The sequence below is a fragment of the Nelumbo lutea genome, chromosome 4 (assembly GCF_056320005.1).
Source record: "Nelumbo lutea isolate HS-2025 chromosome 4, American lotus-T2T, whole genome shotgun sequence".
NCBI classification, from domain to species: Eukaryota; Viridiplantae; Streptophyta; class Magnoliopsida; order Proteales; family Nelumbonaceae; genus Nelumbo; species Nelumbo lutea.
In genome coordinates, this window is record NC_142687.1 from 84,241,350 (window position 1) to 84,255,434 (window position 14,085).

Below are 14,085 nucleotides of genomic sequence, written 5' to 3' on the forward strand. Positions count from 1 at the left end.
TGGCCAATTCCAGGTCCCTACCATTTGGGTGGGAGGAATCAGAACCCATTACAATTTTTAGTGAAATTACAACTTCCCATTGCCAATTGATTACGAATTCAGATTCTGATTCTTGTCTAAACTTAACAAGCTATGAGAACAAGTCATTCTGATTCCAATTTCAACTATAAACCATCAATCCATCATTACCATCATCACCAATGAGTAATGACCTAAATATATGGCATAGGCTACCTCACCAATCTGTTTAAAATCATAGCCAACTTTAACTACAAACCATATGGACCCTAATTTCACTAAACGTCTAAACGAATTGCAACCTGTTGCATAGTATCAAACCCGTTTGTTTCCATTAGGGCTGTTCATAAGAAGACCCAACCCGATCAAACCAATCAACCCAAGTCGACCGGGTTTTCATCAGCATGGGTCAATTTTGGGTTGTGCAAATTCTTAAACCGATGATTTGTGTCGGTTTCGGTTTTCATACAAGAAAACCAAAACCGATCCAAAATGGACCAACTTAGTTCCTAGTTCAAACATGAAGTTCCAAAGCTCATTAGGCCACTTAATTTTTGAATGGTTGCAAGAAACTTTGGATTAGTGAATAGTGATTAATGAACAACTTTTGTGATTAAATTTTCATTTAAATTTTATCATAGGAGATTGCTGAAATGATGTTCAATTTATAACTGTTTTTAAAATTAACAAGATTTTATCACAGAGATGAACTTAGAACCAAACCGACCCAACCCAACCCAATCCGACTCAAACCGACCCAACCCGACCCATGAACAGCCCTAATTTCCATCGTATCACTGGTGATATAGCACGCACCATTCTCAGTGCCCAACCAAACCAAGTCCGCTCTACTGCCTACCAAAAAGATTGTTCTAGGTTGAAGCAATGAAAGTTTCTCTATTATGTATCGTAGAGCACCTTAACAAATGGAGAAAGGAATTCTCCTTTGACAATATCAACTAGCATTGCCCCTATAGAAGGCTCCAAATGAAAAAAAAAAAATTAAGGAGAGATGCAGACTGACATTGTCAAGGGCGAATCCTAGTCACTATTTGCTAAGCTGTTATTCTATGATCCTATCTATACATAATAAACTTTCATTGCTTAAATAACACTTTCTTGATGGACAGTAGAGCAGACTCGGGTGTGCACTGTGAAGTGTGCATGTTAGGCCCATTAGCGATACTACGGAGTCATATGGGTTTCATTCTATGTAACTAGGTTCTAGGTGACATTCCACTGCACCCTGGAATCCTTGATATTTTGGGGTGACGAGTGACCATCTAAACAATTTGGATTAGATGAAAGTTAAAAAGTTGGGATCCCTTTAAAAGGGATAATAACTGTTCAGCCCACCTCAGAGTTCTTAATCCCACCGTACAGGAGGGGTGAATCCTGATCGTGGATCGATACCAAATCCACGGGCAGGATGCAACTTATAAAACCTTAGGTGCATCCTCATAAAGGTGTCAATGGACCGGTCAATTTGAACAGATAAGGATGTCAATGGACCAGTCATGTTGAACGGATTGGCCAGACCAACAAGACATTGGATTAGACCAATCTAGTCCAAGATATTTATTAAATTGGATTGGACCTGGTCCATCCATAATAAATTTATATTGGATTTGGTTGGATCGAGCTAATATCCAGTCCATTTATAAGATAGGAATACAAGTGACAACGTATTGTATTTGGGGTGACGAGTGACCATCTAAACAATTTGGATTAGATGAAAGTTAAAAAGTTGGGATCCCTTTAAAAGGGATAATAACTGTTCAGCCCACCTCAGAGTTCTTAATCCCACCGTACAGGAGGGGTGAATCCTGATCGTGGATCGATACCAAATCCACGGGCAGGATGCAACTTATAAAACCTTAGGTGCATCCTCATAAAGGTGTCAATGGACCGGTCAATTTGAACAGATAAGGATGTCAATGGACCAGTCATGTTGAACGGATTGGCCAGACCAACAAGACATTGGATTAGACCAATCTAGTCCAAGATATTTATTAAATTGGATTGGACCTGGTCCATCCATAATAAATTTATATTGGATTTGGTTGGATCGAGCTAATATCCAGTCCATTTATAAGATAGGAATACAAGTGACAACGTATTGTATTTGGGTTGAAACCAATCTAAATTAAAACAAACTTGAACAGATTGGACAGTCAGAACATTGACTAGGTGCAGTCTATAATGGTCCAAAATATTCACTGAATTGGATTGGACCTGGTCCATTTGCAATGGACTCGGATTGAACTGGATCAGATTGGACCAAATCCAGTCCAATTGACACCTGCACATCTCCATTGCTTCAACTTGTATCAGTATCTATTATACATCAACCTCGGTTATTTTGTTAAGACCCATGCATAATTTACTGGCTTACTTCCATTGCTTCAACTTGTATCAGTTTTCTATTATACATCAACCTCGGTTATTTTGTTAAGACCCATGCATAATTTACTGGCTTACTGCACATCACCCTCGGTTATTTGGTTGCTTGGCAAAGACGGCCAAATTTACTGAACATGATTGCTTGTAAGCACAATTCAACAAATAGTTCATCCATTTACCATAATAACATAAATGACAAGATGGGAAGAGCAGCATCACAAAAATCAGAAATGGATTTCATGTTTCAATTCTCGGAAGTACAAACATGAGGTAACAAAAGCCAAAAAGGAAATGGCGTAAGTGCCAAAACTTCTCTAATGCTAAAATATAAAATAAAACTTCTACATAGCAAAAGATAAATAGGTTACCTACCCTAATCCAAGTGTCTCATTTCTTCGCCTTCTTGTTTCCCCTACATAAGACAGACATTGATAAGAAGTCGGAACCTATCCTCGCTTTGACCTGTTGTACATAATTAGAAAAAATATAAAGCCTAAGATTTGCTTACTCAGTTGCCTGAGGTGCAGGTGGGGCTCGCTCTGTAGGTCCCTGCATAAGTTGAGCGAACATGACAAATTCAGAAAGCAGATCCTGATGGTTTTTCTAGCAAAAAAGTACTTATTGAAGATCTTAATCTATGACACTTGGTGAGAATGTTTTTTCCTTATTCCAACAAATATGGTATAGTAGTTACAAAGTTGGAACAAGTGTAAATATAAATAATAGAAGAAATCTTACCCTCTTACCCAAGACAGCTATCTAAAATTTGCAAAGGCTTCTTACCTGAGCCAAACGCTCCTCCCTCCTGGCAATCTTTCTTTCCCTGCTTGCCTTGTTCTTAGCCCGCTTAGCCTCAAATTGGTCAGACAGAGTCTTCTCTCTTGCTTTCTCAGCCTTTGATTTGTGGATGCTCTCCATCAACACACGCTTGTTCTTGAAGACATTACCTTTCACCTTCATGTACATATCATGATACATGTGTTTGTCAATCTTCTTTGATTCCCTATACTTACGGAGCAACCGCCTTAGCACACGCATCCTCCTCATCCAGAGAACCTTTGTAGGAAGCCTTGCCTCCCTAGTACCCTTGCGTTTACCTTGAACATTTTAGAAAACCATTCACCCAAATTACAACTGGATTACAATGTATTGTAAAGAATGGGGTCAAGTAAATAGCTATCTGACTCAATTAATGAAATGTAGATAAAAAGTTAACTGACCACTTCAACAAAAGAAATTAAACACCCATCAGATATAGATTGAGACTTTTTTATACTTTTTTGTTGCCTAATATAATGGGTGACTTGTCTGAATAGTAATAAACCTTCAATAGAGATTATATAAAGACCAAATTATGTTATATATTTCTCTAAAAAAAAGGAAAAATAAATAATTTTGTATGCAAGTATACTAATCTTTCAAGAGAAAATGACAAGTCTTGATCATCAATACCATATCCAGAGTGACGCCCCTTTCTCTTGGCCTCCTTCATTCGGCGGGCACGAGATCGAGAGTGGATCTTGGTTGGCTTCCTGATGATAAAACCATCCTTCACTAGCTTTCTAATATTTTGCCCTGCAGATAACAATCACAGAAAATCAGGCTGAGAATTTCCAGTAAAGGGTGTCCAGTAGAAAACAAAAGAATCTATCAAGGGATTAATTTAACGAGAAAAAATGGAGTAAACTAAGAAATTGCAGAGACCGTATGCCATTGGAGATGTCATCTCATTTCTGTATGCGTTAGACCTCGCACAGGATTACATACATTTTTTATTGGCAACAGAGGATTAAAGACACTTATACATAAACTTTGCCACAATTATTATAAAAATATATTTGATCCTAGCAATGCATACAATGAAGTGAATAAAAAAAATAAGTAGCTTCAATAGGTAAGAGAAAGTAAACTAAGACGATTTGATCATATGCATGGAAGACCATCTACAGACCACATAAGAAGAACCAATCTATTGCATGTTGAAGGGACTGGAAGGGTTGTGGGCAGATAAAAAAAAAGGCCTGGTTGAAGTAGTAAGTTGTAAGAAATGATTTAAGCACTCATAATTTAACAATAGATATGGCCCTAAACAGAACAGAATGGAAAAACAGGACTCCTGCAGCTAACCTCATATAGTTGGGACAAGGCTTAGATGATGATGATCTCAGCATACCATATACCTACAAATATTTAATTATTGGCTTCTTTTTTCTATTTATTTTCTGTTTATTTTTTTATTTAGGCAAGGGGGCTACAACTAATATTTCTCAAGGCACACACAAGTCTGACTGAATTTTAACCTTCATCCAAGTTTTCATGATTATTTTCCTTGTTTTTAAATTGATCATTTTTAAGTTGCCAGTGATGTCTCTAAATTGCCCATTGGTAGAAAACAGAAAATGTTCATTTTTTTTATCAATAACAGAAAATGTTCATTCACTACAATCTGCCATATCTTTCTTACTTCATGCCAATAAATTTAAGTCCTGATAAATTACTTGAAATCTAGAGATTCTCCAGTTAACAATTTCTTCAAAAATTCACAATATATTGCTCCAAATTATGATTAAGAAAAATCAATGACATTAACTACAACTGTTGGTGAACCTGAAGGACAACAATAGTTAATACAACAAACTTCACACAACAATTAGAAAGATCCTATAGAGGACACTGAACAAATAAATTGAATAGATAGATGTCAAGGTGATAACTACGCAACTTGATGTCCACCTACGCAATTACATATCAAAAGAAAAGGCACCACCTACCCAACAAGGAGCCCATGGAGGGTGCCGTGCTTAATTGCCAAGGCATTTTGTACATAGTAATCTTATGTACTTTTTGCATTTTTAATTTTTTAAATAGAGACTATGAAACTAAATTGTCCAGTTTGTGGGCTAAAATACTAGTTTCATTTTATTATTTTCTTAGTTGTAATGTTCAATCAACATGCTATCTTGAACTTTGAAGACTTCAAGACCTAGACTCATAAACAAGAACTCATAATTTTGTCCAATCAACACATATTGATTACTTTCTATCATCCTTTCTTTTCTTATTTTCTTAGGACAACAAATTAGGACTCAACCCCTCAATTTTTTTTAAATTCCTTTTCATTTTTCCATTTTTCATGAATATGTTGATTTTCTATGCTGTTCTTTAAATGAAGCTTTTACATTTTTATGAAGATTATGGACAATAACAAGTGAAAGATGATAGCTGCTTACTATGGAACCTAGGGAGTCACTGGTTTTTATTCCAAAATAAATCCACGGTCTAAGCAGCAAGGCACCCCCTGTCGCCTAGCTTGGCCTTGCTTCCTTGAAAACTACGATTAAATGTAAGAGCTAGTCTCCCATTTAAATGGAACACCATGGGCATCGTAATCAAAGAAAAGGGCCAATACCCCAACAAAAAGCGGAGAATGCTCGAGATAAAAAAACAAAAGTTATAATCTATCTGATTTTTAACAGGTGATAATAGCAGCCTAAGCCTGAAATCTTGACAGCTTATCCATTAAAACGTTTACCTATAAAACTTGAGGCTTTGAGCTACAGTTCTCGGTTGAAACGAAAAGCAAAATAATAACGAGGAAGATCAAAACCAGGTGCCATTGATAACCTTTGTAGTGAGTAGGGAGTTATGGTTAGCTCATGTAACAACATCATATGATGTTTAACTATATAAAAACTGTTGATAAGATGTAACACAAAACCCCAACCATGCTTTTGTCAACAAAACAACGCATCTAAAACAGCTTTATTTGCCCTTACCTAACAGAAACACTGATTCATACTGTAGCACTTGTAAAAAAAGGACAGACAAAAAGGTAAGAAACTCTGTAAGACAGCATGGGATCTCGATACAATTGGAACAAAAAAATAATGAACTACATGAATAAAAGGAAAACAGGAGGGCCGATTTAGACCATTGAAGCAATATCATAATAAACGATTAAAACCATCCCAAGAGAAATATAGGTCTCAATCACGTTCATCCTTTCCATACGGTTTAGATAAACAAAAATGAAGAAAACAAAAGGGAATCAAAGAGCAATACAGAGGGAGGGAGGATCGTACTGGAGTTGGCCATGGAGATTTCATTGACCTCATTAGGGTCAAGCCAGACCTTCCCTCTCCCGCATTTGAGAACGCTAGCAGAGAGCCGCTTCTGCAGTTTCAATGACACCATCGTGTGTGTGCCTGATGTTCAACCTGCTGCCGGGAAACAAAAGAAAAGAACACCAGTGGTAGATATCCTTTTATAGTGTAAGGCTTATCTAGGGTTAAGGGACGAATGCGAGAGGGCAAAAGAGAGATGTTAGAAACACGGATCGGTGCAGACCGTAGAGTTGAACACCGTGGATCTACAACGACGCAGGGCTCTCAATCATACCGTGCGAAAATACAACCTGACCAACCCGTATGGATAGCATTCGTCGTGATGAAAACGGGCATTAGAAATGTTAGTCTGTCTGCTTGTTAGACTGCTTCAACGTCGATCCAGCCCACAATTTTACACTGGATTTTTTGTTTTCCTGGCACAAATCTTCAAACTTTTTTTTTATATTTTATTGGATTGGCCCCAAGCTTAACACAACCTAATCCTTAAGTGAGACTGGCCCGACTAAATTCATTTACATTTTCTAAACCAGTATAAAAAAAGGAGCTACACACAACAGGGGTAGCCCATCCCCAAATGTCAGGACAAGAAAGACACTTTAAATAGAAAGGTAAATAAGAAACATAATTAAAATTTGAATGAGCACAATTAGCAAGCCAATCAGTAATTCGGTTCCCTTCCCGAAATGTGTGTTTATACTCCTTTTCAGTCTCCATAGGGGTCCACCTAGTTCTTTAGACAGTTAATAATAAGCTTTGAATCACCTTCAATGATAATGGATTTTTCATTGAAATTGAGAGAGATTGTGAGTTTCCCAAATCGCCCATGCTTCAGCAAGATTGATAGTCGAGGTTCCTATATCATAGGCTTTGAAATCCAAAACTGGCCTAAGTGGTTTCTGGCCACACAAGCAATAGTGCATCTATTGTTTATGCAGGAAGCATTAGAGTTTATTTTGATTCCATCCACTTTTGGCTTAACCCAATTGATAGGGATGACCATCTTTTTTGGAACCATCATTGAATCACTATCATAAATTGCATTGGCTTCCAAAAAGGAGTTTTTAGCTCTATCAATGATAATTGGAAGAGGAATTGCCTTGTTATTGAAAGTTTTGTTATTTCGATTCTTCCAAATTTGCCACACCAAGATAGTTATTCTTTCTTTTGCAAAAGGAATCTTTAGATGACGAGAAATGTCATCCAAATATGCCCACCATTCAAGAAACGAATTCCAATTCCCTTGAGGAGCCGAAATAGTATTGTCAACACCCGATTTTTGCTCAGTTCACTGCCTGAACCTCCAATTTACCTCAAACACCCAATCAGACACTCCTGATATCTCCGAAACGCCCAAAAAAACCCAAAAATCTTGAATGTCACCCCAAGAGACCTTAGATCAACTGTTAAACCTACCTGATACCGATCCAATGACCCCAATTGAGCCCCATTTACGCCTCAACCACTAGATCTTGATACATCCGAACCGGTCAAACCACATCATAAACTTCAGACACATCAAAGCACCTGCTCGTAAAGTTTCAACCCTAGATCCCTTGTTTACTTGTCCATCAAACAAAGATTTCGTTCCAGCATCCCGTTGACCCAAATTCCTATGACCTTGACCCTCCAAATACAGATCAAACCACATCATCAGATCCTAGACACCCTCAAATACCCACCTGTAAAATCTTAACCCAAAATACCTTTGTTTACCCATCGATCGCACAAAGATTCCATTTCAAGGTTCTAGATTGACCATATTACAAATCTGCCCGATCCGGGCTCAGTTGGCTCAATCTGATTTTACTAATCATCCCAAATTACCCAAAAACCCTACTTTGAGAAACTTCACCCAAAACCGCCTTTATTTTCCCTTCATCACATAAAGATTCTATTTTGAGCCCTTATATTAACCAAATTGAACCCTTTCCAGATCTTCCCAATCCGGGCCCATTCGGACCAATCAAACCCTACCAATCAACTCATAATGTTCGAAAACCCCACCTTACAAAATTTCAACCAAAAATACCCTCATTAACCCTTTCATCCAAAAAGACTCAATTTCAGTTAATCCTGTTAACTTCGCCTACACAAACCCACTCTTTGTGGTCAAACCCATCTCAACCCTCCACATTTTTTACCCAAAACCACCCACCATTGAACCAAAAACCTGGTTCAACCTTTGGACCCAGTTTAACTCAACTTGTCAAAATTACCAAAATACCCTCTAATTTCCTAAAAATTACAAAACACCCCTGGCGCCATTTAAAACACACCGACCCCTTCATTTTCTCCCTAAGAAGAAAGAGGATGGTCTGAATTCGAAGGGAGGCACTATTCATCTCCTTTTCCACTCGAACCATCGGCGGAGCAGTGACTATAACTCTCTCCACCTCCGGCTAGATTGTTCCCCCGACCAATCTCTCCTTCTTCCACTCTTTCTCCTTCTTCCTCCCTCTTTTTTTCTTCTTCGATCTTCTTATCGATTCACCCCTCTGTTCTTCTAGATTGCCGCTGTAACTCAAAGCAACATCGACCTGCTTTATCCCTCATTCCCTCCTTTTGTTTTACATTTATTCTCTCCCTCCTCTTTACTCCATTCTCGTTAAAAAGTTCTGAATACGTTATCTTCACCCTAATCGGAAAATCACTGTGGAGAACGTTTTCATTGTCTTCTCCATTAGACGCAACATAGAGACGGTGAGCCTCCCTTTGCTGAGCTCCTCTCTATCTCTCCCCTTCACTCATTATCTTTCTTCTCTCTCCATCATTTTCCATCTCCGCCATTCTCTTCTTATGTTAAGCTTCCTTGACCCCTCGACTGTTGGCTTGTAATCCCGATTCTATTGCTATTTTGTTTAACAATTTGAATAAGTCATGGTCAAGTTAGTTGAGTCTTTCTAGCTATTTTAATGGGATATTTTCATGTACTCCAAGTCTTTAGGTTTTGTTAGTAATGGCAGAAGAATAGGAGTTTAGGTGGGTTTAGCCTATTATAAATAGGCCATTAGTTCACACTCATTTCTTGAAGTTGGTCTTATGGAAGAGAGAGTCAATGTGCCTATTCCAAGCTCTTGGTGCTTGTTTTAGGCCATACAAAGCTTTCTTCAATCTATATACCTTATCTTCACTTCCCTGCTTCATGAATCCTGGTGGTTGTTTGATAAAAACCTCTTCTTCAAGTGGGCTATTTAGAAAAGCCAACTTCACATCCATTTGATGGATTTTCTACTAATTCTATACAGCCAAAGCAATTATAAGTCTAATAGTCTCAATTCGAGCAACAAGAGAAAAAACTTCTTAATAATCATAGCCAGGTCTCTACTCAAACCCCTTAGCTACCAATCTTGCTTTATGTCTTTCCACCTCGCCATTTGACTTCATCTTTGTCTTGAAAACCCACTTCACATCAATAGCTTTGTAACCTCGGGGGATATCAATAAGTCCCCACATATTGTTTCTTTCAATTGCTTTGATCTCTTCATTCATAGCATTCACCCATTTAGGATATTGGATTGCCTCCTCGAATGTCATAGGTTCACTATTTGCAAGGAAAGCAAAATGCACCAATTCTCCTTCATCATTAGGTGTTACCTCAAAATCTTGCAACCGTACAGATTGTTGGTGTTGCCTCAGTCTTCATTTGTGGCAAGAACTACAACATTCTCTTCAAGGATACTAAGCATTTGCTTCTGGGAGTCTTTATGCGTATCAACATCCCATTTCCAAAATTCCTCTTCAGTAAAGGTCACATCTCGGCTAACAATCACCTTCTTTGTCACGAGATTGAATAGCTTGTACCCCTCACACTTGTATCCCACAAAGATAGCCTTCTCTGCTCGATCATCTAGCTTTGTCCTTGTCTCCACTGGAACATGGGCATAAGCTATGCAGTCGAACACCTTGAGATGTTTCACACTTGGCTTGAAACCACTCCACGCTTCTGCAGGTGTGATATTCTAGACACTCTTTGTTGGAGACCTGTTTATAAGATAAACAGAACAAGAGACAACTTCACCCCATAATGAATTGGGCATTCCTTTGGCATTTAGCATGCTCATCGTCATGTCCATGATAGTCATGTTCTTCCGTTCAACAACTCCATTATGTTGGGGAGTGTAGGGAAATGTAACTTCATGTTTTATTCCCTATTCTTCACAATACTCATTGAATTCATTAGAGATATATTCACCCCCACCGTCAGTTCGTAAAGCTTTAATAGAGTAGCCACTTTCTATCTCAACATGTGGCTTGAACTTCTCAAAATAGTAAAAAACTTCATAGTTATTTTGCAGAAAGTATACCCAAATTTTTCTGGTATAATCACCAATGAAGGTTAGGAAGTACCTATTTTTACCATTGGACATGATATTCATTGAGTTGCACACATTGGAATGAATGAGCTCTAGTGGTTGTGTTGCATGCCACTGTTCTGTTGCAAACAGCAATCTATGATGCTTTCCAAGAGTGCACGCTTCACACAATTGTTCCGGATGATGAATACTAGGCACACCTTTCACCATATTTCCTTTAGCAAGCATTTTTAAACTTCGAAAGTTCAAATTCCCAAAGCGAAGGTGCCACAACCAAGACTCATCATTTATAATAGCATTGAGACAATTATAAACACCATTGGAAATTTCAACTTGAAACATATGATCATTTGTCAAAAGGGCCTTGAGAATGAGTGTACATTTTTTTATCAAGAATGGAGAGTTGATTGCCACGGAGGTTCATAACATACCCCTTTTTTGCCAGTTGACTCACACTAAGCAAATTACTCTTCATGCCTGGCACATAGAAGACATCAGAAATATACTTATGATCTCTATTCTTCAAGTTGATAAGGATATGTCCTTTTCCCATCACTGGTATAGTACTGTCATCGGCAAATTTGACTTTGGTGCAAAATGACTCATCAAGATCAGCAAATAGCTCCTTTTTGCCACACATATGATTAATACACCTAGTGTCAAGGAACCATGTGTGGTATTTTGGTGTTTCACTAGTTGCAATGACAATCAAGAGAGTATGGTCGCCAACATCATCATCATCTTCTTGTACATAGTGAGCCCTCTGAGTATTATCCTTATATCTGCACAAACTTGAATAATGGCCATGTCTATGACAAGAATAATACTCAACATTGGATTTGTCATACCTTCCTCTACCACGTCCACGTCCTCGACCTCTTGTGTTTTGTTGGTGGGTTGAGTCTGATTTCTCTTGGTCATTATTCTGACTACCTCCTGCTTCATAATTGTTGTTATAGCCACCACGACTTCTATTGTTGTAGTAGTGGCCACCACGTCCTCGTCCTCTTCCACGAGAACTACCATGCTTTCGGCTTGTTTCACCACTTTGTTCACCTTTAATGGAGACTTGGGCTTGGAGGGCTTGCTCAATTGATTTCTCATTTTGCTTCTCATTCATGCGTTGCTCATGGGCTTGCAAGGTGCCGGATAATTCTTAACTCTGTCTGGAGTCTCATTCATTCATCAAGTCTGGAGAATGGTCTCTGTGTTCTACATCATTCTCTAGAAACTAACCTAACCAAAACTACGTCGGTCGAAAATCCCAAGAAAATGAATCGTGATACAATTAATCCCATGTGCCTCTGGCATTACCGACTTGGCCATATCGGTATTGACCAAATCACAAGACTGGTAAAGGATGGTCCTTTGGATTTTCTAACCGTAGAAAATCTTCTCACTTGTGAGCCTTGCCTTCAAGGTAAGATGACTAAGCGGCCATTTGACGGATCAGGTATAATCCTTCCTGTTTCCTTTTTGGTTCAGATCTGGTTTGTTTATAGTTCAAGTAGGATCATTGAATAAAGTATTCTAAATTTAGGGAATATGATTCCCAGTTGGAAGAAGGTAGGAAATTTTTTTTGAAATTCGCCCTCCGCACCCTTCTTGGCATCCATTAAATGGATCCTACCATTCTTTCACTTACAACTCAAAAGCCTAAGCAATTGGGTTATGGGCCACTCTTGTATATAAGTCCCTTGCACTTCTTGTGTCTTTCCAATGTGGGACTTTCTTTCATTCCCCATTCCATACACCTACCTACTCACATGTGCATCACAATATCGACGACGACTACCGAAATTCAGTAGTCCAAACCTTTTGATAGAGGCAACAACTCAACCGTGCCATCTCTGGGATTAGGAGTAGAGATTCAGTGCCTTATGAACCTTCTTTTTCTACTTTATCAGTTCCCCGATCAGCAATCATTCGATTTCAGGTCGAACACATCTTAGGTAAGTCTGTGAGAGATAAAAAGGGTGATGTAGCTAGTTCCAATTTCCCTTAGCTAGTTTTCTAAGTTCTGTCTCAATGTTTTTTTTTCAGCTTTCTTTTCTCCTGATCACTACATGCATTTTTGTTAGAATTAATAAAGGGCATTCTAATTCCTTTAAGCGTAGATTCGAGCATCCTTTCTTTTCTTTGATGATTAGTCTCTCTGGTAATGATCATGGAAGCTCTATTTTCTCTTGCTTAAAAAATAATAATAAAGAAAAACTTTAAATCTGTGTATACCAATCTGTTCTGATCCTTGGTTTTGTGCTCCCTCTAATACGCTTCATTTCGATATTGTCAGATTAATGTGGTTGTGGTTGTGGCAAACTAAATAAAAAGGGTGAAGTGTTGATCACATTGAATAGAACAAACCTGGGACAGAAATACAATCATATGGATAGGTAGATAAGCAGATTAAATGCAAAGAAAAATGTAATAAAGAAAATCAAATCGGATTAATGGGTTCGGGTAGCCTTATTTGATTGGTGGGATTTATATCTAGAACAAGGAGCTGGAGAGGGGAATGAGCTATTAAAAAAAAAGAGAGGAAGGAAATGAATAAAACATAAAAAAATAAATAAATAATATGTACATAAGTAAAAGAGGAAAAACAAAAAAAAGGGAAATATAAATGAATCAAAAGAAAAGAATATTTTTATTATTAAGAAAATTAAAAATTTGTAAAAAAATATAATAATAAAGTTGCATAATAAAATAACAAACAAAATATAAAAGAAATAAAATTGATAAAGGGGAGAGAAAATAAAAAATATATATAATTAAATAAAATAAATGAAATGGAAATAAAAAAAAAAGCAAAATCATAAAAAAATAGATAGAGAAGATTGTCTTCTACGTTGATTTATTCTTGAAATTGGTTCTCTTTCTTTTCATGTTGCTTGATTGATTATGAATGTGGTTATGTTTGTCTAGTATCTCATGTGGGCCCCAACTATCGAACCTGGGAGAGGGGTGCCTAATCCCTTCCCTCTCCAATCCAAGTCTTACCCAGACTAGTTAGCTGGTGCCTCGGGCTATTGGAATCACTAATGAACCAAAATGCTTTCTAATATAAATCTCGGAGGTCCCATCACCTCCCTTTCATTTGCTTGATGGGTGGCGACTCCATTTCCAGCTCAAGTAGCAAGTGAGTCATTTTTCGATGCTCACAAGTATCCTTTGTTATGATCCAAAATCTATTTAGTGAAATGGAATTTTAAAAAGATATGAGC

The 14,085-nt window shown here is 37.8% G+C and overlaps 1 protein-coding gene across 1 annotated transcript; it reads right to left on the reverse strand.

Moving 5' to 3' along the window:
* Positions 1-2,636: 2,636 nt before the first annotated feature.
* Positions 2,637-7,211, reverse strand: LOC148861426 (large ribosomal subunit protein eL19y-like). The gene is made up of 5 exons (XM_088982177.1): positions 6,504-7,211; positions 3,874-3,996; positions 3,205-3,518; positions 2,930-2,970; positions 2,637-2,833 (listed from the first exon to the last, which is right to left on the reverse strand). Exons 1-5 carry the CDS (start codon positions 6,613-6,615, stop codon positions 2,809-2,811), a joined length of 615 nt encoding a protein of 204 aa, XP_088838303.1. The 5' UTR covers positions 6,616-7,211; the 3' UTR covers positions 2,637-2,808.
* Positions 7,212-14,085: the final 6,874 nt, after the last annotated feature.